The 27,113-nt window shown below is 34.6% G+C and overlaps 2 protein-coding genes across 5 annotated transcripts in view; one reads left to right on the top strand and one right to left on the bottom strand.

Moving 5' to 3' along the window:
- The first annotated feature begins 407 nt into the window (after positions 1-407).
- ZUP1 (zinc finger containing ubiquitin peptidase 1) lies at positions 408-21,833 on the top strand. Of its 2 annotated transcripts, XM_074187433.1 has the most exons (11): positions 408-723; positions 1,856-1,886; positions 3,315-3,885; positions 6,522-6,629; positions 11,230-11,345; positions 14,536-14,704; positions 15,464-15,652; positions 16,851-17,016; positions 18,563-18,714; positions 19,033-19,253; positions 20,817-21,833. In XM_074187433.1, the coding sequence occupies exons 2-11, from the start codon at positions 1,884-1,886 to the stop codon at positions 20,862-20,864; spliced, it is 1,743 nt and encodes a 580-aa protein (XP_074043534.1). In that variant the 5' UTR covers positions 408-723; positions 1,856-1,883; the 3' UTR covers positions 20,865-21,833. The 2 variants fall into 2 exon arrangements, with proteins under 2 accessions (XP_074043534.1, XP_074043535.1); XM_074187434.1 differs by lacking the exon at positions 1,856-1,886 and having other exon boundaries at positions 20,817-21,832.
- The window catches only part of RSPH4A (radial spoke head component 4A), a 39,277-nt gene continuing 20,041 nt past the window's right edge, over positions 7,878-27,113 (bottom strand). Inside the window, exon 6 of one of the 3 annotated variants that reach the window (XM_074187429.1) lies at positions 7,878-8,153. In XM_074187429.1, coding sequence (XP_074043530.1) covers positions 7,958-8,153 — 196 coding nt within the window. In that variant the 3' untranslated portion in view covers positions 7,878-7,957. Of the gene's footprint in view, positions 8,154-11,985; positions 15,181-15,221 lie in introns of those variants that run through there. The other 2 variants (XM_074187430.1, XM_074187428.1) reach the window with 2 other exon arrangements.

Genomic DNA, 27,113 nt, shown 5'->3' with positions numbered 1-27,113 from the left:
ATTTTTAGGATGGTTGCGGTGATCAGTAAAGGTAATGTATATACATGAATGCTGCATGGCTCAATGTTATTATTAGGAAAATAATTATGAGATAACATAAAAACATAACATAAAAAGTGCTTTAAACTTCTACGTCATATTGGGTAATTGTACGAGTTAGTTTTATGGGTTTTTTGATATTCGAAAGAAAAAATTAACGTCGAGTTTCTTTACCTTAAAGTTACTTTTCTTTATTTACTATTAATACAATGTTTTTAACGGATCTCTGAAATACTTGAGTGAGAGGAAGATGTGGTTGTGAAAGCCTTGTGGTTGCTCCCTTGACCCATCAGGTCACCTGCCCAGCCCAAGAGAAGAGGACTCCAAATCCCAGCATGCAACGCGAGGGCGGTTGGGGGTGGGGTTAAAGAGCCGGAAATGAAAGAGACTTGGGTCTGTGCAGCGACGGAAGGAGGGCGATTTAAAAACCGAGAAGGCTAGGCCTTCCGAAAGCGTCGCTCGATGAAGTCAGCTCCTCCTTCTGGGGAGTCGTGGCCGGTTTGGGGGTTCTTCCAACCCCGCAACCGAAGACCTTGGGAAGGGCGGAAGTTAGGCCGTTGAGGTTGGGGGTAGCCTTGTGGGACACCGCGCTTGCGCAGGGCTCGGTCCGGGCGGGAGGAGAGGGTGAGAAGAAAGAAGCTGCTCCCGGAGCTGCGGCAACTGCCGCTGTAGGCGGCGGCCCAGGTAGCGGCCTCCCCGGGGCGCGGGCGGAGGGTCGGATGCGAACGTGGCGCCCGAAGCCGCGCGGAGCGCCGGGTGGGACCCGAAGACACGGCCCCGAGGCGGGAGGGAGGGAGGCGGGAAGGCCCGGCTGCGCCCCAAACGTGGGCGAGGGGAGGGGGGCCTCCTTCCGGTCACCTGGCCCGCGGGACCCCCGGGCTTCCGGAGCCTCCGTGGGCTGTTGGGTAAAGGAGGTTAGGGTGAGGTTTGTCCTTAATGAATCAGCCCATGACGTCAGGCGATGCCGTGACAAGCCGGGGGGGGGGGGGGGGGATGGGGGGGGGGGGGCGATGTGCTGGGTTCTGGTTCCAGGGACCTGATGTGAAGCAGGACTGGAGATGGCCCTGGGTGCCAGGCAGGGAGGGTGACTTGTCCAGTGTCACACAGCTAGTGTCTGAGGGCAAACCCAGACCCACCTGACTCCAGGGTATTGGAGTTGCCACCCTCTTGGAGTTTCGACGAAATAGCTTCAGATTTTTTTGCACAAAAAAAGGGGAAGAGGCTTTACCATCGAGGAAACTGAGACTTAGATACTTGGGTTTTACTAAAGTCATACATGGAGGAAGTAGCGGGTCCAGTATTTGAGTCTAGACTCTCAGCTTCCAGTGGAGGGATCTCCTTCACTAGTAAAAGCATGATAATTCTAGGAGGAAGGAAAGGTAACAATGGGGGGGGGGGGGGTGGGCAGTGGAAGGGAGGGAGGGAGGGAAGAATAATCCATTGCTTCATTTCTCAGGTCTCATGTAAAATCAGGAAAGGTTTTTGGGTATGTTCAGTTTCTCTGACTTCTTAATATTTGAGAGTTCTGCCACTAATTTTTAAAAAAAATTTATTTTGAATTTTACAATTCTGGATTCCTTCCCCCCACTCCCCACAGAAGGCAGTCTGTTGTTAGCCTTTATGTTGTTTCTATGGTATACATCATTCCATCAGTGCAACAATCAGGTACAATTTTGGGGTATCTTCGATGGAGAATCCCAAATGTATCCAGAGAAAGAATATGGAATTTGAACAAAGACCTTTAATTAAAAAAAAACCCCGTTATTTTATTATGTAATTTTGCTAACTCTGATAACTTTATTTTTTTCCCCTTAAGGATATGATTTCTCTATGCCACTAACTTAATGGTAAGCATGGGGTTCAGAGAGTTATACATTGCCTCCTCCAGATCTGTGAATTGTGCACTTTTTATAATCTTCAGCATTTTTGAAAAGGATTTCCTCACCCAAAATCATGTAGCTTGATATAAATTCAGAAGTTTTTTTAAAAACAAACGACACTACTTTTAGCTAAACCTTTCTTGAGCACCTGTAAGTAGTATTAAGAAGGCAATTTTTTTTCCAAATGCTGTTTGCTATTGTCAAGTTGGATGCACATCTCAACTTCTCAGTGGAAAAGGAAGTCTTCTAGCTAATTCTCTTTGTGAATGCCATGCTGATTTCATCAAATAATCATTTTAGAATATTGAACAGCTTCCTTACTGAGGTCATCATCATTCAAAACAGTCCAATAAAACGGTCTTGGGCAGGGAAAGAGAGAGACTTGTATTTGGAGAGAGAGAGAGAGAGAGAGAGAGAGAGAGAGAGAGAGAGAGAGAGCGCGAGCCCATAGAACTGACCTGTCCACTTAAAACTTGGGTAGACAATGTAGATAAACCACCAACTGCAATACAAGATTGAATAGGAAGAAGGGAAAGGTTTTGATTACTTTGAGGAAATTGTGCAGTGTTTTGTTTTTTTTAATGATTTTGAACTCCCTGAAACGTAGGTCCATCTTCAATATCTTTTCACCCCACAATTATGCTGTATGACTTCCAAACAAATATCAGTCTCTAAGAAATCAAAATTTGGGGTCATTTAATAAGTAATAGAAATGTGGTAGGTGTCAATGAGATAAACTTTGTTGTCAACAATGACTCACTTGTTAAAAGTAATATTAAAGACAAAATATGTGTGAAAGAGGAAATAACCAGTTAATGTAATAAGAGCAAGATAATGGAGATACAGCATTAGTACCCAAGAGACCTACAATAAGGTCACCCCCTTGTGAAAAATGTATCTGAATACATAGATGAGAAATATAATAAAGTTTTGGTGGTTATAATATATTTATCAGGAGCATATCAACTAGATGATTCACTGAAGAATAATCTAGAATTATAGTTAGAAAGTATCAACCTGATGATATAAAATCTCTAAAATGAAATAAATCAATTCCAAAGAATGAATAAAATATATATATATATATATATATATATATATATATATATAATCACAACTGTGAATGAAAGAAAAAACTGGAAGCAGCAAATTCAAGAAATTCAGCAAATTCAGAAAGGGATAATGAATTGAGTAAAAATATTTTCTGTTTGGTGTGTGATCATTTGTTCTGATTTTTAAATGTTCAAGTTTTTTTTCTTTATATTTAATTGCAAAAAGTACTAGATTGGCATCTTCCATCAGTACAAGGATTACCTTCATCTAGAAAATTAAAAGGCCTTGTAATATTGAAGTAATGTTTTCTAATTAAAAGTAATGGTATGCTTTTATTTCTAGACCTCTGTAATAACTATGTTTACCTGTGATATTTGTGGAGAACTAGTAGCCTCTGAGCAAGACATAAAGACTCATCTTCTTTTGACTCATATGGAAAATGATGTGGTCTGTCCATTTTGCAAATTGTCTGGTGTGAATTATGATGAAATGTATTTCCACATTGAAACAGCTCATTTTGAACAAAATGAAAATGAAAGAGACTTGGAAAAGGTTAACCAAGTGCAACGTAGAACTCTTGATAAAAAAACTGAAAAAGAAAACTCTCATCATTATAGAATGGAAGTTAATGAAGATTCTTATTCTGCTTGTGCATCAAATGATGTGAAAATTACAGATCATAGTCACTCTAAGGATGCTTCCTTAAAATGTAAAACCTTTCATTCAGAGAATTTGACTGAACTAAGAGAGTTACAAGAAAATAGACTGAATCAATCTGACTTAAGTGAAATAAATGAATCACTATCAAGTATCCCAGAATGTCCCTTCTGTGGGAAAATGGAAGCTTATAATGAAGATTTGGAAACACATGTGAAAAAAGAGCATGCCAATCTTTTAGACACTCCAGCAGAAGGTATAGTATACATTTTGTAGTATGAGAAAGGAACACATTTCTAATTATGAGCTAGTTGTATAACTAAGTTGTTATAATAGGATCTGGATCTGCTGTTTCATTAGCATTGCAAACTCCCTCTATCAATGCTGTTTGATATATACTTTGCAATTCATAATCTTAGAGACTTGCCAAGGGCACTAAGATTTCCGGTCACTTGTTCAGTCACATATATAGCCAGTGTTTGTCAGAGGCAGTATTTGAACCCAGACTTTACTGGTTCCTGGGTTGATTTTCCACTATGCAATTCTACCTTAACCTCATAATGTGTGCTTACAAATAACTCACATTGATTTAGCACTTTAGTGAACAGCCCTATGAAGGAAGTAGGGCAGATACTATCCTTATTTCAAAGACAAGAAACTTCATTTTGGACAAATTGTGGTGTAGCCTATCATACCATTCAATTTAAATCAATATTTAGTATCTATGTTCTAGGCATGGTGGAAAATTTTGGATAAATCAAAGACAATAACTAAAGATCCATTCCCCTCAAAGTTCTTATACTTGAGAATCTTTTTATTCTAAATGTTTGATATTTTTTTCACTATTTCATAATGTTGTTTGAAACTTGGGAAAAAACTCAAAAGGGGCTGTACAAATCACAGTAAATATAAATTCATGTTTAGCCATACAGTTCTAATGTATGCAGTATACTGGATTTTTGGTAATAAGAAATTAGAAAACAATAGTGTAAATTTTCAGTGTTGTGTAAGCATCATAAAGACCCACTCTAATTCCAATGGGAAAGGAATTCGAGTTTAATCTTTATACTTAGCCTCTAGTAAAACAACAATCCTCTATCATAATAGTGCCACAGAAGCGACTACTTTATTACACCCTTCTCCCCTCCCTTAATCTTTTGGAAGAAATAAGAAAAATCTATTTTGAGTTTATTTTATTTTAATAGAAGATATTCAGCAAACATTAACTACCTACTAATGTGCTGGGGGAGACACAAAACTTAGTTAAGACATGGAAGGAAATGACATGAAATCAGATTGGGAAGAGTTGAATTCCAGGGGAAAGAGTTCTAATTTTACTTGATAGGGAGCCTTGAGCAAAGGAGTTAACTTAATCAGAGCTCTATGTGAGAGACAATTACAACTTTGGTAGCAGGAGTAGATGGAAAAGGTACAGAACAGGTGATAAGAACTATTAGAATACTTTTTCGGTTATGTAGGTTGTTTGTAATGAAGATTAGAATGTTATATTAGTAAGAACTAGAAGGAGGGAATCCATGTGAGTTAGTGGTGTTAGTTGGAATAGACCGGACTTGTTATTTGTTAGCATCGAAGGATCCAGGACACTGGATAAAATGGTGCTCTGACACAAAAATGAGCAAGTTTAGGAGGAAAAAATAAGCTGTTTCAGATGTAATGAATTTCAGGTGCCAGTAAGAGCCAAACAGGTATTTTAGAGGCAATTGCTGATGTGGTCCTGGAACTCAGAGGAGATATCAAGACCAGGGATACAGATTTAGGGGTCATCTTACTTGATTCAGTGAGAGTGAGTGAGATTGCCAGGAGAGAAAATACATAAAGGAAGCTAGGTGGCCCTATGGGTAGAGTGCCTGGGCCTGGAGTAAGGAAAACCTGAATACAAGTCTGGACCTGGGCAGGTTCCTCTGTCTCAGTTTCCTCATTTGTAAAGTATAAAAAATAATAATAGCATTTGCCTTCCAGGCTTATTGTGAGAATAAAAAAGATAAATAGGCATATGACACATCATATACATTTTAGCTATCATCATCATCATCATTATTAAATAAGGCATGGAAAAAAAGGACAAGAAGCCAAGAAATTTGAGGGCTTACCCATTAGGGGGGCTATCAAATGCCTCAAATGTCAAGAATGAAGTCTGAAAAATAGGCCATTGATTTTGGCAATTGAAAGGGCATTGATTGACCTTTTAAGAAAATAGTTTTAATAGAATCGTAGAAGAGGTAGAATCTATGTCGTAAGGGCTAGTGAAAGAGAGGAAAGTGAAGAAGTGGAAGTATGTTTAGATAATACTATATCTTTTAAAGCACTATTAATAATTAAAATGAAGATTTATGTGTAGTTTATTATACTAACAGGTTGAGAGTTTCTGTAATTGAAGAGCTTTCAGGATTACTGAAATATTTAACCAGGGTTACATTTGGATATTTTTTTTAATGTTTGGGAAAATGATATTTGGTAATTGTATGCATTATGTAAATATAAATTAAAGTTTGATTTAAAATTTAGGGCATAGTGGTCTCAGGTTAAAAAAATACGAGGACTTGTTAAATTAAACTACCATTTAATATTCCCCATAACATTTCTAATACTTTATTAAACTATTTTAATATCCTATTTATTTACTCAAAATACCTTTGGTTTTGTATCTCCGGTGTTACTTTTAGACCATAACCTAATCTATAGAAAATACCAGATAAAACAGGTAGAAGAAGTACACTCATTTAAAGGTATCATCAGTCAGCCTAAGGAGAGAAAATAGTAATATGACTTACATATGTAGAGAGCAGACAAAGACCTAACTCTGTGAATGGATCTAAAGAGTAGTTGTGGGGAAAAACAAACAAGCAGAACTAACTTGATTTTTTTATACAGGTCAAGATCAGCCATTCTATGAATGTCCAATATGTGGTCTTATCTGCACAAATTATCAGATCCTACATGAACATATTGATTTGCATTTAGAAGAATGCCATTTTGAAGGTGAGTTGAAAAATGAAAATTTCAAAAATGGCATTATATAATCTTATAAATCCATTATTTAATTGGAATTTCACAAGACAAGATCAATTTTGGAGAAATTCCCAAATTTAATAATGAATTGTGCCAATAAAAATGTAGGAAAGATTCTTGTTACTTCTCTCTTACTTATTTTCCCTTTTCCAGTCACTTGCAAAATCTTGTCAGTTTTACCTCCATACTCCATCTTGAATTTATGCACTTTGCTCCAATCACATTGCCAGTGTTTGTGTCCTTGACTCTTCTCATCTGTCAATAATGAGCTATTCATTGAACCTCCTAGCTTCCAGTTTCTCCTCCCTACAATTTATCTTCCACCAAGCTGTGAAAATAATCTTCCTAGATTTTTCATGTTTTTTCTATTGCAATTCTTATTCTCAGGAATCATTGAGAATTACTTTTAAAACACTTCCTAGTCTTTCTTCAGGACACTTTCTAGACCTTTTCCCCCCATACCAATCCCCTTCATGTTCTTTGTGTTCCATCCAAATAAGCCTTATTTCCCAAACTACTCATTCCATCTTGTCATCTGTGTTTTTGTATAGGTTATCTCCCTAAAATATAGGCTGACATTCATAAATTTATTATAAACAGATTTTGTTGAAAGTTTCAGTAAGCTTAAAGCACTGCAGATTCTGTTTGTCTTTGAGCTGGCTCCTCGTCATCTGTGAAGCACTGGCTGCAGCTACATCTCTGACTTCAGAGACTTTGCAGATTGTACAAGATACTAATCTCTACTATAGAAACTGGAACTTCTTTGTCGGTGCAGTGTGTTGCTTTACTTGTTTTATGTACTAAATTGATATGATCAGAATTATTCAAAATAAAGATTTAGGGTAGGCTTAAGAATTCTTTACCAATTTTTATATTCACAGGGGTCCTGTGCTCCTAAACCCTCACAACTGTCAAGAGACACCTCTTTTAAAAACAATTTTTTAAAATTTATTTTTCCAACTACATGCAGTGATAGTTTTCAGTGATCATTTTTTGCAAGAATCTGAATTTTACATTTTTCCCCCCCTTCTTTCCCTCCCCCTTCCCCTAGCAGAAAGCAATCTAATATAGGCTATATATATATGTAAAGAAGAATCAAATCAGATTGGAAAAACAAAACCATGAGAGAAAAAATATAATACATAAGACAACTTTTAAAAATAGAAGATTGTAAACTTTAGTCTTTATTTGAACTCCACATTCCTTTTCTGGATATGGATGGCATTTTTCTGTTACAAGTCTTTTAGAATTGTCTTTGATTATTGTACTGAAGTGAACAAGTCCATCATAGCTCATCATCATCCAAAGTTGCATAATGTTCTTCTGGTTCTTCTCACTTCACTGAACATTAGTTTGTGCAAGGCTTTCCAGGCTATTCTGTAGTCCTGTCTCTTATGATTTCTTATAGAATAATACTGTTCCATCACACTCATAAACCATAATTGTTTAGCCATTTCCCAATGGATGAGCATCCCCTTAATTTCCAATTCTTTGCTATTATAAAAAAAAGAGCTTCTATAAATATTTTTGTATATGTGGGTTTTTTTTTTTTTTACCCTTTTTCATTATCAGATCCAGTAGTGGTATTGCTGGATCAAAGGGTCTGCACAGTTTTATTGCCCCTTGGGTGTAATTTCAAATTGTTCTTCAGACGGGTAGGATTAAGTTCACAGTTCCATCAATAAGGTATTAGTGTCTCAGATTTCCCACATCCCTGCCAACATTGATCATTTCTCTTTTTAGTCACATTGGTCAATCTGATAAGCATGAGTTGGTATCTCAAAGTTGTTTTAATTTGCATTTCTCTAATCAATAATGCTTCCGAACATTTTATATATGAAATTTAATTTCTCTGAGAATTTTCATCTCCTTTGACTATTTATGAATCGGAGAAGGATTTGTATTATAAATTTGACTCCATTCTCTATATTATTTCAGAAATGAGTCCTTTGTCAGATATACTAGTTGTAAAAATTGTTTTCCAACTTAACTGCCTTCCTTTTAATTGGTTGCATTGGTTTCAGTTGTGCAAAACCTTTTTAACTTAATGTAATCAAAATTACCCATTTTGTATTTTAGAATGTTCTCTATTTCTTCTTTGGTCATAAACTGCTCCACTTTTCATAGATCTGACAGGTAAACTATTCCTTATTCTCCCAGTTGGTTTATGGTATCACCTTTTGTGTCTAAATCCTGTCCCCATTTTGACTATCTTTCTGTCATACTATCTTCCACTTTTCTGAACAGATTGCACCACAGAGTGAGTACTTATCCCAGAAGCTGGAATCTTTGGGTTATCAAATAGCAGATTCCAATAATCATTTACTACTGTTTCCTTTGCATCTAATCCATGCCATTGATCCACCACTCTATATTTTAGCCAGTACCAAACAGTTTTGAAGACTGAAATGTAATAATATAATTTTAGGACTAATATTACTAGGCTACTTAGCTTTGCTTTTTTTCATTAATTTCCTTAATATTCTTGACCATTTGTTTCTCCATGTGAATTTAGTTACTATTTTTTCTAGCTCAGTAATTTTCTGAAAGTTTGATTGGTATGGTACTGAATAAATAATTTAATTGAAGTAGAATTATCATCTTTATTATATTAGCTTGGCCTTCCCATGAACAATTGACATTTTCTCAGTTTTGTAGATCTGATTTTATTTGTGTGAAGTGTTTATGGTTGTTTTCATATAGTTTCTGAGTCTGCCTTGGCAGGTAGAATCCCCAAAATTTTATGTTATACAATGTTACTTTAAATGGAAGTTCTCTACTTTTTTTGTTGTTAACATTTTGTTTGTTTTCCAATTATACATACACACATATACATATATGTATGTGTGTGTGTGTGTATATATATATATACACACACACACACATATACACAAATAGTATCTACCTGTCATTCTTTGAAAGGTTCTGAATTTTACAATTTCCTCCCCTCCCCCCCAGAAGGGTGTCTGATAGTCTTTACATTGTTTCTGTGCTATATGTATTCCGTGCATTGATGTAAATTGAATGTGTTATAACAGTAAACATAACCACCCCCCCTCCCCAGAAGATGAGAAACCTCAAGAATAGAGAGGAAAAAAAATTACTTCAGTCTGTGTTCAGATTCCAATGGCTCTGTCTCTGGGGTGAGTTGCTTTCTTTACCATAAGTCCGCCAGAAAAGTTGCTTCAATATTTTTCCCACAGTTGCTATTACTAGCTGTACCTCCACTCTATTTCTCCCTACTCTCATTTATTCTGTTCTCTCTCTCTCCTTTCACCCTGGCCCTGTCCAAAAGTGTGTTGAATCTGAGTACCTTCCCCCTCAATCTTCCCTCTCTTCTGTCACCTATTTCCCCCCCTTCTCTCCCCCCATTCCCCTTTATCCTACCCTTTCTTCTCATTTTTCTCTAGGGTAAGATAGATTTCCTTACCCTATTAAATGTGTGTATGTTATTTCCTCTCTGATGTGAATGAAGGCTCACTCATTCCCCCCTTGCCTTCCCCCTTTCCACTCCATTGAAAAAGCTTTTTCTTGACTATTAAGTGAAATGTCTTAAGTTTCTTCTTCCTCTCCTTTCTCTTCCTCCCAGTACTTTCCTTGGTCACCCATTGACTCCATGTTCTTACTATATTATACCATTGTATTCCACTCCTTCCTATGTCCTGTCTATATATGCTCCTAACAGCTCTTATAAATGAGAAAGTTCATATGAGTTATTAATAGCTTCTTCCCATGCAGGAATACCAACAGTTCAATATCACTAAGTTCCTCACAGTTAGTCCTCTTTCTGTGAGTTCTGCCCTCTCTAAATTTTGGCTAGAGTCATAATTTTTTTTTGGCTTTTGGAGTTTGAGGGAAAAGGAGTTCCTGGGAAATGTTGCCTTCATGCTGCCATCTTGGCTCTGCCCCCTATTTCTACTTCTTGCTAATGGGGGGGTTTCCTTAATAATATATAGAAATGCTGATGATTTCGTGAGTTTATTTTGTATCCTGCAACTTTGCTATAGTTGCTAATAGTTTCAAGTAATTTTTTAAGAAGATTTTTCTGGAGTTCTCTAAGTATATCTATAATCTGCTTCTTGAAAGCAGACATTATTTATTTGTATTGTCTTTGCTACTCTTGAGATACAGTATATAGTATTGGGTTCTGTGAACCTTTTTAAGAAAAAAATTTTGATAAATATATTACAGTTTCCTTTGTGATCCTTTGTATTTTATGCATTTTAAAGCCTTATTCTGAGAATGGTTCCATAGGCTTTACCAGATTGCTGAAAAATGATTTAAAACATTTGATTTGTATCTAACTTATATTTCAGACAATTTCCAATTCTAATATAAAGATTATTGACTTATATAAGAAAATCTTATTTATTTCCATACGTGGAGGATAACCTATAATTTTGGAGGGATATTTTGGGGTTCAGTGTTTCATATAAAACTTTTATTTAAAATAAAATTGTTAAATTCTACTCTATTTTTAAAATTTTCATAATTTCAAAGATATGTATTATATTTGATTATATATTTGCTAATAATTTTATCATTGGTTGTTTTGAAACCATACCCCCAGGAATGAATAAAGTCTCTAGTGACCTGGAACTGGCTCGTCAGCTCCAGCAAGAAGAAGACAGACAGAGAATGTCTGAGGGGTCAAAACAAGAAATAGAAGAATTCCAAAAATTGCAGGTATGAAGAAAATGCATATGTTTCATTTTTAAAAATTTTTACCATTTAAAATTTGAATGTTTTTTTTAATTTCTTCAAAGTATTTTAACTTTAAGAACCCAGTAAACAGTGATTTTACATGTTGCACAACTGTAGAAAAAGATGCAAAAAGGTTGCATGTCTTGCTCAATATTTTAATTGGTGACAGAGCTATACAAAAATTCAGGTTTCCTACTAGAAGTTGCTAGTTGTTGGAGGTTTTTCCCCCTTGGATTATTGAAGTTTTTATTAATGAACATTTCCAGTGGAAAATATTGTTTTTCTATAACTTTGATTTTTGTATAATGTGCCAGACAGAGATGAAATTGGAAGGGGTATTAATTTTAACTGCTTAATGAATCTCTACTATAGATTAGTTTGGAAAAGCTTATTTCTCTTGTAATTTCCTCATTTACAAAATTATTGAGTGCTAGTATCTAGAAATAGATTAGTTTTTCCCTTATCTTACATTTCTTGTGTACATAAGTATGCTTTTATTAACATAGTAAGTTCCAACTTACAAATGGATTTCAAATATATTGATTGTTTGAAAATTGGAACACTTTTTGCCACAGAATGGTGTTGAACGATAGTTAGATTCTGAATCCATTCCTCAAAAACTTTATGAAATCAGAATGTAGCCGTAATACTTTTTGCAGTGAAAAAAATAGTGCTTAGAGCTAGAGGCTGATCCTCAGTCTGCTCATCTATAAAATGAAGTTTGATGTACATAAGCAGTCTCAAACTTCTTTGTCTCAGGACTTTTTTATAGTCTTAATTATTAATTCCAAAAAATTTTTAATCATGTTGGAAATATAAATAAGATCTTGTTATTATCAGGGAAATACTTTTAGGGGCAGCTAGGTGGTGTAGTGGATAAAGCACTGGCCTTGGAGTCAGGAGTACCTAGATTCAAATCCGGTCTCAGACACTTAATAATTACCTAGCTGTGTGGCCTTGGGCAAGCCACTTAACCCCATTTGCCTTGCAAAAACCTTAAAAAAAAAATGCCTGAAAGTAGACACAGTATTCCACACTGGGGGATTTCCTAATCCTGCTAAGGAAATACTTTTGACTTCAAAAGATCCATTTCGGGATCCCCAGACCACACACGCTTTGAGAACCTCTGAAGTAAACAGTCTCAATTTTTAAATGTAATGTAGTGGTTCTTAATGAATGACATACTCATTCCATCTGACTAATTTTTCCTTGTTACCAGATATATGTCTTCTCTATTGCAGATTTATAAATCAATGACCATTATATATGGTTGAGAGGGAAAAACTGCACTCTGCATTTTGTACATTAGTCTTCTAGAAACTATTTTTATTCACAAAATCATTCTAATTCTAAACATCTTTGCTTAGTGAGAATGCAACACGGCAGAATTTCCCTGTACCTTTGAAAATCTCTCTTCAGGAGGTATTTTCAAGTTACTATGTATAGCATTTCCAAACAATATACACAATTCCATAATAAGATAAAATATAGTAACAGAGTTCAGGTAACAGTTTGCTGTCATTTCAAACATTGGAGCATTCCAGAGAATCATTTCCCAAAAACTGTTCTGTGTTTCTTCAACTATTTCTCTGTCTGTTCAAAGGTAAACTCAGAGAGAAACTTGGGTGTCTGCTCTATTCTCCCTCACCACCCTTGTCCAGATAGTTGCTAGTTTCCATGGTATCTGTTGATTCTCTCTTCTCTACATTCAGGGACCTCCATTCTATTTCATTGGCTCCCACTTAATGTAGGATAAACTATAAATGTTTACATCCAGTATTTAAAGCCCTTCATGGCCTGGCTCCAGTCTATCCATTTAAATCAGGTTTTTGTATCATGGACTCCTTTGGCAGTCTGGCAAAATCTATGGGTCCCTTTCTAAAGTGATATTTAAAAACTTGTAAAATAAAACATAGGATTACAAAGAAGCAGTCCTATTGCAATAGTTATCAGAATATTTTTTCCAAACAAGTTTCATGGACCCCAGTTTGAACCCCATTTTAGACTGATTACACAGTACTTGCTCAGTTTGAAATCTGGTACAGTAGGTGCTTGATTCAGGCTTGCTAAATGAGGCCAGGCTGGTTCTTATCCATATGTAACATTCTTGCTCCTTCCTTCACAATTTTGCCCAGTATTGCCTCCATTCCTGGAATATTCTTGCTCCTCTCAGTTCAAGTGCCACCCACAGATGAGACCTTTTCCCCAATCATTTACTTTGTTCTTACTTTTGAAATACTTGTCTATGTATATATCATTTCCTTGAGAGAGTTTATGTTTGTGAAGGCATTTTTGTCTATATACCCTTAGCACTGACAACAGTGCCTACCCAACACAGAGCAGGCATCAATAAATGTGTTAGGAATTGAAATCAATTCAACTTAAAGTCAGGAAACCTGGGTTTTAAGCACATCTCCCCATAATAACTTCGTGAGCTGGGAAACTTTTCAATTGCCCTGAAATTTAGTTTTCTCAACTGTAAAGATTTAGAACTTGAAAGGTGCTTATGGGTCATTTATTCATTCAGTTCAGTTCCCTCATTTTACATCTGAGGAAACTGAGTTATTGAAAAAGTTAAGTAACTCTTCCTAGGTCATATAGTTATTAAGTGGTTATGAGTTTAAATCATATTTGCAATATCTACCTCATAAGGTTGTTGTTGGAAACAAAGTGATTTTTGAATTTTCAAATGTAATATAAATTTAAATTATTGCTATTACTGTTAATTTTTTCCTATTTTTCTCTAAATCTTTTGATTTTATTTAGAGAACATTTAGTAAGAAAACATTTTATATTCGTGTTGGCAAGCTACTCTCTTTCAGAGAAGGTTAAAGGGTAAAGTGATTTATCCACAGTCACAAAGAAAAGAAGGCTAAGTCAGGACTAGAAACCAAGTCTTTAGGGACTCTGAGGTCCATGCCCTTTTAACTATGTTATGCTGCCTTTTACAACTCTATTCATAATACTCAATTGTCATTCATGGGAGCCTAGATTTTCAGCTGGAAGGGACCTTAGATATATTCTAGTTTGTCCCTCTCATTTTATAGTTTACACACTACAGTGCAGATAGGCTTATCTTTTTGCCTCTGGTCACATTGTTGTTAGTCTAGTCCACCTACTTTCTACCTGTATTGAATCAGGCAATTAAGCTATATATTTTTTTTCCCAATAGAGACAATACGGTTTAGATAATTCTGGAGGCTATAAACAGCAACAACTAAGAAATATGGAAATTGAAGTACGTAGAGGAAGGATGCAACCAATTGAGTTTCATAAAAGAAAAGCTGATATGCTGGAATCATTAGCTTTTGGCATAGATGATGGCAAAACAAAGACTTCTGGTGGGTATTTAAATCCTATTTCAGAGAATTACTTGGGGGGGGGGTGTTGATTTTTATACCACCATGAAAATGTTACTCTTAATTATTCTCCTTTGATTGTCCTTAAAAAATTTTAGACCAGTGTGCTTAGATTGGTACCTATACTTAGACAATTTTATAAGTAATAAAGAGTATGTTAAATATATTTCCTTTTTGAAATTATCCTGGTACCATTTGTGAAAATAATTCATTTGTATTGCTTTAAGTCATTGTGACAAAGGAAAATAACCTTTCATTTTGTTGTGAAAAGTAAGATGCTGTCATATTAAAGGTTTTTTAAAAAATAATTGAATAGGGGGTGGCTAGGTGGCGTAGTGGATAAAGCACTAGCCTTGGAGTCAGGAGTACCTGGGTTCAAATCCGGTCTCAAACACTTAATAATTACCTAGCTGTGTGGCCTTGGGCAAGCCACATAACCCCATTTGCCTTGCAAAAACCTAAAAAAAAAAAAAAATGAATAGTAAGTGCATTAGTCAGTACTTTAAATTTCTTCATTTATATATCTGGAAAATGCTATTTATTTTGGACCTGAATTCTAATATTTCTAATGTATGTTACCTCCCTAAACTCATTTATTGTGTTTTCCTAAAATATGTAGTTAATATCTTTTACTTGTATCTCACTTAGTATTGTGCCTTTAAGTAGTTATTTGAGCAGTACCTAGTCTTGTAGTAATGTCTTCTTTCATGTAGCCTTTTCACTTACTCTTTCCTACTTCAGGAATAATTGAAGCCCTCTGTAGGCATTATCAGAATGAAGCGAGAGAGGTGAGGCGAGTGTGGCTTTCCACAGGAGTCGATCATTTTTATTCATCTTTAGGAGACAAAGGCTGGGGTTGTGGTTACAGAAATTTCCAAATGCTACTCTCATCTCTATTGCAAAATGATTCTTATAAGGACTGCTTAAAAGGTTTGTTTGAAAAATATTTTTTGCCTTTCTGAACCCCTGATCTTCTCAAGTATATGTGAAGTGTGTTATTTAGGAGATAGTGACTTATTGACTTAGCAAAGAAAGACCTGCAAAAGTATTTATAATAAATAATAACTTGTCTTTCTTTGGAGTTTTCAGGAAGATTGAGGGGTGGGGGGAATATAAGGTGATCAAGCTCTCCACTAGGTGAGCACAGTGTTTAGAGCACTGACCTTGAAGTCAGGAGGACAGGAGTTTGAATCTAGTAGTCTCAGATATTTTACTAGCTGTGTGACACTGGGCAAGTCACTTAACCCTGATTGCCTCATATCCAGGACTATCTCCAGCCATACCAATTCATATCTGGCCAATGGATGCAGGTGACCCTGAAGGAGAAAGTGAGGCTGGTGAATTAGCACCTGTCATCCAATTCATATGTTTGTCATGGCATCATTTGCCTGTGGTCTTTTTCAAAAATGAAGGACCAACATTCTTCCCCATTTAGCAGCAAATACTTTCTAAATAAATGATTTTTTTAATGCATAAACAATATATCCTAGCTTGAATTGTAGATGGTTATTTGCAGTTAGCCAAGGCCTCTGATAAAGGAGCAAAAACTGATGACAAACATACAGCACAGTAAGCGAAGTATTTCTAGGAAGACTTTTTTGAAGGTTCTCAAGATCTAGTCTTAAACCAATCCTATCTGGAAATCCCAAAGGCCAAGACTCCATTCCACCATCCTGAAGTCCATTATCTTTACAGTTATAGTTCATTGGGCATTAAGATAAAAAAACCTTCAGAGCCTAAATAAGCAAAAAAGGTGCCATCAGGTTTGTTATTTCTTTCTTACAGATACAGTATATACTCAGTTCTTTTTTATATACTTCATACATTGAGATCAGACATAAAGATTAGATATAGAGGGACTGGAATATGTTTTTACTACAGGTTTAAATGCTAAGTGTATAGAAAAGGAAGTGACATGAAAACTGTCAGGATTGGGATAGACTTTGTAGTTCTGGATTTTTAATTATACAAAAGAACAGTTATGCTTCAGAAATATTAACTATAATTCATCCTACTTGAAATATTATTCTAATGATTTAAAAGCAACAAAGTAGAATATTTTAATAACTCAGCCAATCATAATGCCATTGTGTTTACAATATGTGGTACATTATTGATATAATTTCAGATAAGACAATTCCTTGCATTCCAAAAATTCAGTCCATGATTGAAGATGCATGGAAAGAAGGGTTTGATCCTCAGGGTGCCTCTCAACTCAATAACAGATTACAGGGAACAAGAACATGGATTGGAGCATGTGAAATATATTCACTTCTAACCTCTCTCGGGCTTAAGTATGTTTTTGTCAGCAAAATCTCTTGTAATGGCTTATTTTTGTTTTACTATATCTTTGCTTTTCTGTTTTTCTTTTTAAATAACTCAGCCAGTTTTTAAAATATTTCTTGTCATTGAGGATTTTTGAAAGTAAGTCTTAAATTATAAATTAATAAGATGCACACTTCTCTGGCACATGTTTGGGTGCATATCTTAAAAATTTAGCCAATTTTAAATGACATCAGTTTTTTTTGGTTGTCTTTTCCTTAGCTCTCTGCTTATTAAGTATAATTATATCATAAATAGTACTAAACTTACAAATAAATTTTAAAAAGGAATATTTTCATTGAATATCTTTTAGACAACAGCTTTTCTCTTAGTGTTATCATTGGTTTTGTACTTCTCTTTCAACAACAGACTATGAATGAGTTTATTTTTAGTCATTCAAATTTAGTCATTGAAAATTTTCTTCTTGAATAATGTTATTTTGGGCAGTACTAACAAATGGAATTTGACTAAAATATTTTCTCAGCAATTAAATCTCTAGACCTAAAATAAAAAAACTTTATTTTGCTATGACTTTTTTCCTCACTTCTAAACTATCATTCACTGATAAAACCACAGATTAGTAACTTGATAATCGGTTAATAGATTGTCAGCATTAAATTTATTATGCCCACCCACAGTTATGATTTTAGGTATGCTTTTAGATATTATTTTCTCTTCTAAATTTATGATAATGATATTGTGGTTGTTGATGGGCTTGCATGTAGGCACTGAAATTTTTAATAAGAATACTCATAGTTTTATTTCAAACTTGATAATTTGACATCTCTTAAGTGGAAAGAATATTTGTTAAAACATAGGAGAGATACTAGGCATGGCCTATAATATTTTCACAACTCTTAATTATTGTATCTTTTTTCAAGTTGGCATATATATATAGGGATTTTTTTGCTTTATATTAATAGCTTAGTTGGGAGAATACAAATTGTCATTGCTCTCTGACCCTTAAATTCAAAGAACTTGGAAGTTGTCATATTCCAAACTCTGACTAGATTATTTAGGGTTCAGATAAAACTTCAGTATTTCTCCTATAGATTATTTGGGCATTAATTTGTTATGACTATTTTTAAATGAGGGTAATTGAGTCTAAGGTGAAGTAGTGGAAAAAATGCTTGACTGATTCCTGAGACCATGGTGTCAGACATGGTGCCCCATATACTTTGTAGATATGTAACCATCAGTTAGTCATCCTTTCAGTACCTCACCTTTCTCTTGTGCAAAATGGGGATAATAAGAACTGTACCATCAATATCACAGTCTTGTAGCAAAATATTTTTGGAAACCTTAAATAACTATTTAGATGTGAGTTTTTATGGACAGCTTTGCAAATAGCCATTTGTTCAGCATTAACTAACTTGTATTGACAAAAATGAAAATTCCCTCATTTTATTCTTGGGGAAAAACACAAGCAGATAAAAGTAAATTTATGGACTTTGTTTTTATTTACTAATCTTGAGTATAAACCTATTTTAATATATGCTTTTCATTGAATATTTTTAGATGTCGAATTATTGATTTTCACAAGTCTACTGGTCCTTTGGGTACACACCCTCGATTATTTGAATGGATATTGAACTACTATTCTTCAGGTAGAGAAGGAGGTCCAAAGGTAGTATGTTCCTCCAAACCTCCCATCTACCTACAGCATCAAGGTTAGCACTGAATTCATATTTTTGTTTATAATTTCTAGGATGATCTATCAAATTGACATTTTCATTAAAGTGCAAAATGTTTGATGGCAGAGCCGATTTCTAAGTAGTCCTACTTCTTTTTGGGGTAGGTCTTCTAGTCTTCAATTGTTATTGGTACTAAAAGAATCATTGTTTTTAAAGAAAATGCAATATTGTTGTTTTGTAAGATATATATCATTGTTTATTGTCTAATTTTGCTAGATCAAGTAATGTAAACCATAAAACACATGTAGATAGAATAATGAGTAACTTTATTAAGTTATTTTATTTTCATGTTAGGTCACAGCCGAACTATTATTGGAATTGAAGAGAGAAAAAACAGAACCCTCTGTTTACTGATATTTGATCCAGGTTGCCCTTCTCGGGAAATGCAAAAACTATTAAAACAAGACATTGAGGTTACCAGTCTCAAACAGCTATGGCGATTTGTAGGAAATTTAAAACATAAGCAGTACCAGATAGTAACTGTAGAGGGTGTACTTTCTGCAGAAGAGAAAGTTGTAAGTATCTTTTTTAATTGTAAGTATCATTTTTAAAAAGAAAAAACAACTTAGAAATGGAGGTTTTTATTGGCAGTTAGCTTAAAAATTCTGAAAAAAATAGAGATCTCAACATCTAAATTGCATTTTGTTAATCAGAGTTTTTGCTGTATTTTTCAATAGTCATTGGAAAAGAAATATTTTCTAGAATTTACTGTTTAGATTTTCATAGCATTCATTCAGGACCTCAAACTTTCTTGCACATTTTGATATTAAAAAAGACATTTTTGAAGACTTTAATAAATGATGAAGAATGAAATGGAAATTTCCTAGTTTTCTCTGAACCTCTCCTTTTTATAATTTTTCAGTCTTCACATTAAATCAATAAGCATAACATCTTTTTAAAAAAAATAGCCAAAATAGTTTCTTCTGCAATATATTACACTTTTGCCTTTTTTCACTCCATTTCGTTCAAAGCATCCTCCAGATCTGCTCTTTCCTCTATTCTTTTGTCCAGTTATCTCCAAAACAGGGATGAGTGCATCACTTCACAATGGTACACCCTTCCTGCAAAAGCTAGTGTTAAGACTTACAACCTAGCCTCCTCTTACCCTCCAGTATTTCTTCAAACTCCGTGCCTCATTTCCAAGCCTGGTGTAGGCCCTTGGGCATTTATAGCCTAAACAGATGAATACCCACAGCAGCTGCATCAAGAACCATTGGGAACATTTTATCTCTGTTCCTGGCTCATAGCATTTTTGCTGTCAGGACTCCTTTTGAAGATTCTCCTCTGCACTTGAGAGGTAGTGACTAGTGGAAAGAGCCATGTCTTCCTCCTCTCATTTTGGGTAGATTGAGTGAAGCACATAGGATGAGGTGGCAGGAATGTATTGTGATCTGGATCACAGATACCCTGACATGATTAAATTATTGTCTCCAAACCCAAACCCAATCCCATCCCATCTATCTTTAATTTCCCTATTACTGTCTACTGCACCACCATCCTCTGAGTCACCTAGGTTTTCATAATGCCAGTATCAGCTTTACCTGGACTATTCCAATAGCCACCTTTTTTGATCTCAAAACCTCATGTCTTCCTAGTCCCACTTAATCCTCTGCAGAACTGCCAAAGTGATTTTCCTCAAGTACAAGTCTAACTGTGTCATTCCCTTTCTTAACAAAATTCCTGTTAACTCTAGTATCAAATATCATTAGTATCAAATATCATTCTTATTTTAATTTCTATTTTTGTAACAAATTTGATCATGTCCATAAATTATCAGTAAAGGAGAATGGTTACCAAGTAAATACATCAATTGAATACTCATAATTACTACTAGTAAGAGTACAAGACTTTTTTAGTCTCCAAATGTTTTTAATCTATTACTTTGCTGGGGTGAGAGATAGCTAAGGGAGAATTTGTTAATACCTTCTAGGTTTTAAGGTTTGCTATGTATTTTAAAAATGCAGCTTTTTATGAACTAGAAAGCCCCAAATTTTATTTTAAAATTGTAATGTTGTGAATTATAATACACATGTTCTAATACATTTAACTAATGCATTTAATTCTCTCTCTCTCTCTAGGCTCGGATGAAAGCTTCTCAAATCTTTACAGCTGAGAGAATTCCTTGAAGAATTACAATTCCTAAATGACGTGTGCCATTTCCTACATTCAAAAATAACTCATACATGCAGCTTGCAAACCTGTATGTTTACTAAGCATTCAGCTGTTCAGAGTACTTTTAGGATTTTATAAAGTGTTTAAAATATGTTGTCACTAGTTCTTTAACAATTGACCGAATAAATTTTTTTGTTATATTGAAAGAGGTTTTGTTTTCTTGCCTCTTAGTCAAAAAAAGTTTCCTTGTTAGTGTTAAAAGGGGAAAAAAAAATGACTTTACCACAAATTGGAAAGTAGTGTCTGAAGATGTCTTTGAAGATGTCTTTGAACTCATCTTCCTAACTCTAGGTCCTCTATCCACTGTTTCGTTGTGGTTCAGTCATTTCAGTTGTGTCTGACTTTTCATGACCCCATTTGGAGTTTTCTTGGCAAAGATACTGGAATGGTTTCCCATTTCCTTCTCTGGCTTATTTTACAAATGAGAAAGCTGAGAATTAAGTGGCTTGCCCAGACTCACACAGCTAGTAAGTGTCCGAGGTCAAATTTGAACTCGGGAAGATAAAGTCTTCCTGATTCCAGGTTTGGCATTCTATCCACTAGCTATAATAAAGCAGCAGCATCAAAATCTTTTGGGTGCTGGTAAAATAATGGAAAAGTAGATCAACAGATCACACTAGAAAAGGAAAAATCAAATGGCAAATTAAGTTAACCTAAATCATAAATTACCTAGAAAAGAACTTCCTATTTGATAAGAATTACTTGGCAAACTAGAAAGCAGTCTTGACAGAAATTAAATTTAGACCAACATCACAAAGTTTATTCCACAGTTAAAAATGAATATATGACTTGAAATACTTAAAAAAAATTAGAAGCAGACTACATATCTTTCATATTTTATGGACAGAGAATGAAATTCAAAAATTAAATATAATTTTGATTACATGAAATTGAAAAACTTTTGCTCAAGCAAAATGAACACATTTTAAAAACATTTTTTCAATGTAAAAACCATTTTTAACAATTTTTTAAATTAAGTTCCAAATTTTCTCCCTCCCTAAAAGGGTTAAACAAATTGATATTGATCATATTTGTGCAATTGTGTAAAACATTTCATATAATGCTTGAAAGAACAAACCAGAAAAGAAAAAAATTAAAAATATAGTATTCAATGATCTGCATTCAGACTTCAGTTCTTTCTCTTCATTTTTCATCATAAGTCCTTTATTGATGAGAATAATTAGTTGATCATCATACTATATTGCTGTTACTGTGTATAATGTGTTCCTGATTCTGCTCACTTCACTTTGCTTCAGTGCATGAAAGCCTTTCCAGGTTTTTCTAAATTGGCCTACTTATCATTTCTTATAGCATTACAGTGTTCCATAAGGGCAGCTAAGTGATACAGTGGATAGAGCAATAGTCTTAGTGTCAGGAGGATGGGAGTTCAAATCTAACCTCAGACACTTGCCACTTACTAGCTGTGTGACCTTGAGCAAGTCACTTAACTGACTGCCTCACACCCAGGACCATTTCTAGTTCTGATTCATATCTGGCCACTGGACCAGATGGTTCTGAATGAGAAAGTGAGGCTGGTGCCTTAGCCCATCACCCCCTCATTCAGATCCAACCCCCTCACTCAAATCCCTTCCCTGATGTCAGTGTTCTCTTTGAAAACAAAGGACAAATAACATCATCATCATACTATCATATACCATCTCTTGTTTAGCCATTCCCCATGATATGCATCCCTTTAATTTCCAATTCTTTGCCACCACAAAAAGAGCTGCTATGTGTTTTTGTACAATTAGGTCCTTTCCTCTTTTTTTTGATCTCTTTGGAATAAAGACCTGATAGTGGTGGTGCTGATGGTTTTTGTCCTTCATTCTCAAAGAGGACCAATGACATCAGAAAGGTGATGACTTGTAAATGAATTGGATTTAAGAAAGGCAAGGCTGTGCAGTTACCAGCCTCCTCCCTCCTCTGAAGCCATTTGGGTCTAATGGCAAGATAAGATCAGCATGATTAGGAATGCAATGAATACCTGGGTGTAATGGATACCTGGTCAAAGGCTGAGCTAAGATCTTTCTCAGGTCTCAGTTTGAGACTGTCCATTCAGTGATTAAAGCTAGTATAAAAGAAATGAGGCCAAAAAAAGGCTTCCTTTATGAAGTTAAAGAAAAAACCAAACCAATTAATCAAGAAGGGGAAGACCCTTAGGGTTTCTGGCCAAAACAGAAACATTTGCTCTTTACACTCACTCTTGAACCATCAAAACCCAAACTATGACCCATTGAGGTTTGGTCTGGGTCATATTGTTGGCCAATCAATGAAAACCAAAGTAATTTGGGTTTAAAGTCTGGTCAAAGAGCTCCTCTATTTGACCTAACCTTTCTTAGCAAAATGACAGTGTAACTGTTGATCTATGTTCCTTCTGCCTCTAAAACTAAGTTCTATGTACCAACAATCAGATTAGGGCATTACTTATTTCCTAATAATATTAAATATCATAAATATAGATTTAAAAAGGTAGACAGTTTGGGGAGTTTTTCCCAGAAAATAACTATCATTCATTTTAGAGTATATTAAGTCATTATAGAGTAGTGACAACCAGTAATAATAACAGATTAAAGATCACAGAACAAAAAGTAAAATCTTGTGACTCAAATTGGCGATTAAAGAGCTGTGACTAACCATATATCAAAAACAGGGTAGTTAAAGCATAAAGAGATCTAATAATTGTTGGAAAGATTTGAGATACCTAATTTAGAACATAGTAGGGGTAGAGGAGATAATATAAAAAGATATGAAAATTTTCTAGTTTTCTCCCTTTAAAAGTAAGTTGTAATCTCATTGGGGACATTGAAAACATGCATAAGAAATAATTTACCACAAGGAATAGATCTGAAATACAAATGACTAATACAAAATAGGAATGGTACAGAAGTGCTTACAGAATATGGAACAAATTTGTTCTGAGATAAGCTGTAAATTGCCATCATTGAAAATGTATTTCCTGAGAAACAATACTAATAGTAATTAGTATGATTTGCATTTTCTTTCAAAATCAACAATAAAAGTTTATAAAAAAGTTTTTCTTAATTTTTCATACTAATTCAATTTTGTTGCTGATATTTTATTAAATTATTTTTGAAGGAATGAGGATTAATTCAAAGATTGATATTTACTAGTTTTCATACCAGGAATCCAAATAGAATGAAATAGGAATATATTTTGAAAAACATTTTGATATTCTAGGTCAAAGAGTTTAGAAAATTAAGGTTTAATTACCATTGGAACTGCTTCATTTAGGCATTTTTGAAAACAAAATTTAGTTCAGTTTTAAAAATTGGATTTGGTTTATGGTTCATCAAATTTTCTTGGTTCTTGGTTTGTACAGTTAGTTGCAAAAGTTTATCCAAAATGTTTATAATTCCACTTTACCTGTCTTGTTTATAATCAAAATAATTATCAGGTAATAGAGTTCAGCTATTTACTGGAAAATTTACAGTAAGTTAAAGAATAATAAACCAAAACTCAAAGTTGAAAAAAAAAAGGGCAGTAGACTTGAAAACCAGACTTTGGTTTGAGCCTCACCCACACTATTTCCTTCCTAAATTAATCCATTTATTCAAGATAGAGGATGCCAGCTAGGCAAATCACTTAATTTCTTTAAGTGTATTTTCTCACATGTAAAACAGGGATCTGTTCTTCCTTACTATGAGAATTCAGTTTAATATTTATAGAAATGTTTTATAAACTTAAAGCCCTATATAAATGAAAGACTTTCTTAGTGCAGGTAAATTTGTAAAAAAAAATTGTGTTAATTGCCTTCCTTTTAATGATACACACATATATTCTGTATGTACCCATTTATTAACATTTCCTCATTAACTCTCCCATAAAAACTCCTTGAGGGAAGGTACTATTTTTTGTCTTTCTTTGTATCTCAGCATTAAGCATATGTCTGGCACATTTTAAGTTCTTAATAATTGCTAACTGACTGAAAAATGTGTTTATTGAGCAATAAAGCCACCTTTCAAGACCATAATTGAGAATTTTTAACCTTAATTTCATCAAATCAACCACATTGCTATTCTAATAACAGAACCAAAAAATGCCACACGGCTAGGGCCAAATTAGCTACTTATCACAGCAGTTGTTATAAGCAGAACTTGTCATAACAGTTTTCTAAGTCATAGAGGTTTTTTTGGTGGCAATCTGTTTATTATGTTTGTCTTCAGATGTGATCTCTTTCAGAGTTAGTAAAATGGATTAATACACCTATGTGATTATCAATAGCCACATAGGTGCAACTATTTTACTAAGCTAGAGGAAATCACAGTATCACCACCAAGAAAACCCTAAATGGGATTTTGAAAAGTTGGATCCAAGTGAACAACACTTTACCAAGAGACATAAGCACCATTATTAAACTAGTAGAAGTAGGCCTGGTCAAAGAGCTCCTCCATTTGACCTAGAAGACAGGTAGATCAGACTCTGATCAAAGCTTGGAATATGCTCCCAGGGAAATTTATCTCCCACTTTTGAGTACATGATGATTACAAGAACAATGAGGTTCAAGAAGGATATAGATAAGAGATTAGGGATTCTGGATGAGGAAACCCTCTCAATACAAGTCTACTCATTCTATGCAACTTACAATCTTAGAGTTATCTAAGATAGAGAGCTAAGATTTTTAGGTGACTTGCCCACAATTATACAACTAGTATATGTCTTTGGCAGCACTTGAACCTGGCTCTTACTGACTTATTCTGCTTTGTAAAAATTATTTATTTATTTATTTAAGGCAATGGGGTTAGGTGACTTGCCCAGGGCCACACAGCTAGGTCATTATTAAGTGTCTGAGTTCGGATTTGAACTCAGGTCCTCCTGACTCCAGGGCCAGTGCTCTAACCACTGCACCATAAAGCTGCCCCTGATATATGTTGACTCATTGTCTCTGGAAGTGTATTTTTTTGTTTGGTTTTTGTTTTTGCAAGGCAATGGGGTTAAGTGACTTGCCCAAGGTTGTACAGCTAGGTAATTATTAAGTATCTGAGGTTGGATTTGAACTCAGATCCTCCTGACTCTAGGGCTAGTGCTCTATGCACTGCACCACAAAGCTGCCCCCTTATTCTGCTTTTCTATGGAATGAGCTTTTGTTTTGATTCATTACATAGCAATAGTAGTTGTACTTCAGATCTACATCAAGACATAATTATTGTTTTTGTAACAGACCCTTTTGGCATTCTGGTACCTAGTACCCCTTCACAGATCATGTTTTTAAATAATTGAAGGAAATGCTACATTTTAGTTAAAAGTTAATAAAAAATGATGGCATTATTTTTTCTATATCCAAAATAATGATTATTTTTTCCTCATCCAAGTTTTAGGGTTCCTGAAATCTATAGTCCATGGACTCTGGGTTGGGAGCCTATGATCTCCATCTTTCCCCAAACTAATTTTTTAAAAAATTCCATACATATTTTTTCATTTTCTGTTTTTCATGTAATAAAGATATGTAGTTAATAATATTATCATGTATGTCTTAAGATCAAAATATCAAAACAATTTTAAAATAATTTTTCTCAATACAAAATATGGCCTAAATTAACACCTCTAAATTGATCTTTCTCTAAAATATCACTGAACTTAGAATCATAAAAATTTTAGAATTTGTGAGGACTTATAAATGGTTGGGATCAGGAGGAACTGGGGGAGTACAGAAAAACTGAGTAATTAGCGGTCAAAAAAGTTTTCCCAATTTTCTATTCCATATTTTCCTTACTAATTTTTAAGCATATTTTATAGTGATATAAAGTGTCGGTGTTATTACATTAAATACCTGTTTGTAACCATATAAGAATTTCATAAGTGAAACCTCAAATTTTATATCTTCAAGGAATTGCATTCCTGAAGATGATTAGTTGCTACTGCCACTGACATATGTATCCCCAAAGCACCTATTTTATGAGGGACTGAGTTAGTTTTTACATTCTTATTAGTCATCTTCATCTTCATCATCTTCTTCTTCTGCTTCTTCTTCTCCTTCTTCTTCAGTCTCTTCAATTTTTTCAGATTCAAATAAAGCTTTCTCTTGGGTAATTTGGAAAGCCTGCTCCTCAGTCACAGTGGGATCATCGATTTCCCTGATTTCTATTCCCCTGGGGTATTCTAGCTGAACAGGTGGTGGAAGTGGGGGCCTATAATTGTCCGGGCTGTATTTATGACCCCAGCCTATGTAAAGATTCTCAAACTTT

Source organism: Macrotis lagotis, chromosome 5 (genome assembly GCF_037893015.1).
Source record: "Macrotis lagotis isolate mMagLag1 chromosome 5, bilby.v1.9.chrom.fasta, whole genome shotgun sequence".
In the NCBI taxonomy this organism is placed as follows: domain Eukaryota; kingdom Metazoa; phylum Chordata; class Mammalia; order Peramelemorphia; family Peramelidae; genus Macrotis; species Macrotis lagotis.
This window is presented reverse-complemented; position numbering and strand designations above follow the sequence as displayed.